Genomic DNA, 4,232 nt, shown 5'->3' with positions numbered 1-4,232 from the left:
CCAGCAAAACGCAAAGAACTTTTCACAGTTTTTCCCTCCAAACTAACCGACTGAGTTGAGTAAAGTTGTTGGATGCAGGTAATGTTAGCTAAAAGATGACTGGCTAATGTTAGCTAAAAGATGACTAGCTAATATCAATACAGAACCTTAAGCTTAACAAGTACCTTGTAGGCTACCGATGTTGGTGTCTATTTTCAGCTACGTACATTCATTTTGCCCCCAAAAAAGTCGATGCCTCCCCCCGTCACACGTGTCGTTTCAACCAGACAGCCATTTGTAATCCATAGGGGGGGCGCAGAAAATGTTTGGGAACCACTGGAGGGGCGCAGAAGAAAAAGTTTGGGAACCACTGCCTTAAAGTATCAAAACATCATATTTAACTGTAAACTCTGACTAACTGTATTTTTTTCTCTTCTTTTTCAATCTAACAGACTGGAGGACGCCCTTGAGCAAAAGAAGGTGCAGACTCAAGTGGTGACAGTCACTCAGACTCTGGTGGATGGGAAAGTGGTGGCACAAAGCAAGGATGTTAAATCCACTGAACAAACCTTGTAATAACCAAAACATCATAAAGAATAAAACCTGAAAGTAAAAATTGCAAATCATGTGTGTGACTTCTTTGTGGTGTTTTTGATGAGTTTTAAAAGCACAGAGTTGAAAGCACTTTGCGCTACTTTGGGCTGGTCTATCACAATAAACAGGACAATGTTTTTGTGTTAAAGATCTAAAAAGCTTAAAGTTCGGACAGAGCTTGGTTGCTAACGAAAATAAATAAATAAAAATAATTAACATCAATACAATTATTAGAAAAAAAATTGTGATGAATAAAAAAAAAGGTTTCAATAGTCTTTCCCCTTCATCTGTATGACGTGAACCCTTCCATTCTTTATTTTATGAAATACTTTTTTTAAGAACTACATGTAAAAGCTTTCACTCCCTCATTATACAACATTAAAACACTGACACTGATGCCAGTTGCTGAGAGATGGTGCAGGATGACACCGGATACTGGCAAGTGCCTCATAATTACGTCTGCCTGGCAGGAGTGCAAATAGTGACTATGTAATGGTTGATGTGGTCTTATTTTGGGTGTCCAGAACCTTCACAAGTTCATACCTATTGTTTCTAATGTTAGGCCGTCATAGAAATATATGTCTACAGTGAACGTCTTCCATATGTAGACGGACTGTTGGCTATTTTAACTTTTTTTATGTGTGCTGTCCAGAAGTTAAAAATTGCTTTGAGTTTATTTAAAATAAAATGGACTCAGAAAAAAAGCCAGGAGGGAAAAGTTTAAAGGAAAAGGAGATAAGAGGAGCGAAAGAAGATTGGAGAAATTACAAGTCAACACTCAAAGTCTGCTTCTACACATGCAGAAAGAGAAAAACACTAAAGCAAGAAACCATAGCAACAAACAACAAGAATAAATAATACCAATTATCACTGAAAGCTTAACACACAATGTTTTTAGTGTTAGCTGTAGCTCAGTGTAGAGTGAATCTGGACAACACCTGAATCCAAACACCTTTGACTATTCAAGATGTATTCATTATTTTCTATTCTGTTTCCCAAATGTAGAAGTTAAGTTGAGTGAATGAGGAAAGTATCTTCAATTCTTAAAAATTTCATGTGAACTGAATACTTGAATCAACACAAACTAAGAAACAAGAATGAGGATGCAAGAAGGAATGTCCACTCCATACACACTAATTGGTTTTTGGTTCCCTTCCCTTTCCTTCTACACATCTAAGTCGACACTGACTTCAGGAAATTCTTTCTACTTCTGAGAAATTCCCTCTGACCTCCGGTACTACGCCTTGTCTGATTATCGGCCAACAGCCTTTACTCCCATGCCATGCTGGTGGCGGTCAGCGAGGTCTTATCTGTCGCTTTATGTTTATTTTAGTTTATATCAGTCAGTCTAAACCCCTGTGAACCGTCCAAAACAAATAACCCCTTTTCAGCCTCAGCTGAATCAAGGCATAAATAACCCTGGGTGCGAGCCTGAGCTGTTCATGCAGATGAAGAGAAACAGGGACAATTTATTGGCTGGGAACATGTTTGGATAGAAGATGATGACTATACTTACAAACTACTGCATTTAGTCTTCTGATAATCACTAACTTTTCCACTTCCAGTTGGGTAAAGTATTTGTGGCTGTACGCTATAGGGAGTCCATAAAGCAGCTCCACCTAATGCCGTTATGGGAATGATCATAAAACTGTCTTTTCTGATTATCTAAATGACTTTTAATGGACTCTGTTATCACATGAATCCATATGCTTTAAATTATGGTCTCCCAATAAGATGCTGTTGATGCAAAACTGAAAAGAGAGGAATTTCATGCTGGAGAGATGAAGAGTTTGTTAGGGGCAGGAGGAGAAAAACAAAGTACAGACCTCTATGCAAGCCTGGTACCCTCAGTGGGCCTCAAAGGGAGCTTTTCCCTTTCTATTCTGCAGAGAGGGTGGGTTTGTTTCAGGCAGTAACTCCCTTTATGTCTTAAACTTGATCTAAGGGAAAAAAAAGGTCATCATGATTCCATGCACGTTTTTTTTCTCCTCAGTGAATTAAATCACTGTTAAGTACATAAAGGTCCATGCTTTTACTAGTTCTATCCCAAAGCGATGCATTGCATTTTTTTCGACCCCAGGAACCATTTGAGATTTGATTGAAGTAGTTCCCCAACTGTTTTGTGTGTGCATCTCAGGAACTACATAGTTCAACTCCACTTAAAGGGCCTTTTGTTTACTGGATGTTTGAGGTTGGAGTGAAACAATTTGATTCCTACAAAACGCGTAACAATACATGAATGACTTGTTTGAATCCTGGATTAAAAGTGGCTTCAGAAGAGGCTCTTGACTTTTCTTACTTCATTCTCATTTTACTTCCCGGTGGTTTTTAGAACCCTACATTAATCTAGTTATTCACCTTGGTGTTTTGGAGCTTGGTGCTTCTGTAGTTTTCTCTAGGTACTCTTGTTTCTTCCCAAAGTCAAAAAACATATGTCAGGTAGACAAGGCTGTACCTCTTGCCATTCTGCAGTTTTATAGCACAATCAAGTAACTACGTTATTGTCAGTTATTATGAAAATGATGTATATATCAAACATAACTTAAGAAATATGACTTTGCATCATAACTGTATCTGATGTCTTCAAATTGGCCTCTGTCTCTCTAAGGACTTCATAACCTTTCCAACACTCAGCAACAGCAATGCTTCTCCATGATGCTCTTCACTCCTCAATGAAGACATTTTTAATCCAAAAAGAAATGGACTAAGAAGTAGTTTGCATGATGAGCTCAGCAGACTCACAGTTTCACAAGGTGTTTGCTAATTGCTGCTGCTGCTAGTCTGAGGTGCACTGCAGGAGTGAGCACTAAGGCAACCTCAAATGGTTGCCATGGGAAATTCTAGGATTCCTCAAATATGCATGAAGGAATGAACGCAGCACTTCAGGTATGGCTTATTTTTGTGAGGGAATAACATAATGTGGTATATAGTTAACAAAAATCAATTTTCCATTGGAAAATGTCAATAAGATGTCAATAAAATATGTTAAAAGTTTTCAATATGCAGAAGTGGGAAAAATATTCAAAAGAGGGATTACTTTTAAGAACATGCACAAACTTTTGCATTGCATCATTTTTCAGTGTCAGCGCATATCATTGTGTACAGGCACACTAAAGCTATTCTTCAAGTAACAATATCAGTAAATGTGTAACTGGTTCAGGAATGAGATGACGTTGCTCTGAGATAAATCCTCCCCACAGGTCTCCCACACAGAGAAAAATGTTTCAAACTGATTTAAACTGACAATCTATAAGAGTGGCGACACCGATAAATGGTGCAGACACACACACACACACACACGCACACACACACACACACACGCACGCACACAAAATGAGGTTAAACACAGATGAACTCCACATATCTTTGTTGCAGTTGAATTGCATCAGCCAGACTGCAGCTTTCATAAGCCGTCATTCACAGAAACCTTGTAATTAATGTTAACAAGAACAGCCTGGTGGTTGTTATCACACAAGTCAAGAGTTAAAGTAAACTGTTTGAGAAATCAGTCAGAACTTTCTCCGAACCACACATGAGTCAATCTTAGCAGGTCAGGGACCTGCGATAAAAAAGAAGAAGAAGAAAAAAAAACAGTTTTAAATCCCTCTTCCTTTTCGCAATAAAACAGTTCATCACATATAAACAATGAATCATCTCCC

The 4,232-nt window shown here is 38.3% G+C and overlaps 1 protein-coding gene across 1 annotated transcript in view; it reads left to right on the top strand.

The window, feature by feature from the left end:
* Positions 1 to 602, top strand: part of LOC103152760 (keratin, type I cytoskeletal 18-like) — a 3,982-nt gene extending 3,380 nt beyond the window's left edge. The window contains exon 7 of the mRNA XM_007573361.2: positions 432 to 602. Coding sequence (XP_007573423.1) covers positions 432 to 555 — 124 coding nt within the window. The 3' untranslated portion in view covers positions 556 to 602. The remainder of the gene's footprint in view (positions 1 to 431) is intronic.
* The last annotated feature ends 3,630 nt before the right edge of the window (positions 603 to 4,232 follow it).

The sequence above is a fragment of the Poecilia formosa genome, unplaced genomic scaffold, assembly GCF_000485575.1.
Source record: "Poecilia formosa unplaced genomic scaffold, Poecilia_formosa-5.1.2 Scaffold326, whole genome shotgun sequence".
Lineage (NCBI taxonomy): Eukaryota > Metazoa > Chordata > Actinopteri > Cyprinodontiformes > Poeciliidae > Poecilia > Poecilia formosa.
Note: the sequence above shows the minus strand (reverse complement) of the source record. Positions and strands in the feature narration are given on the sequence as shown.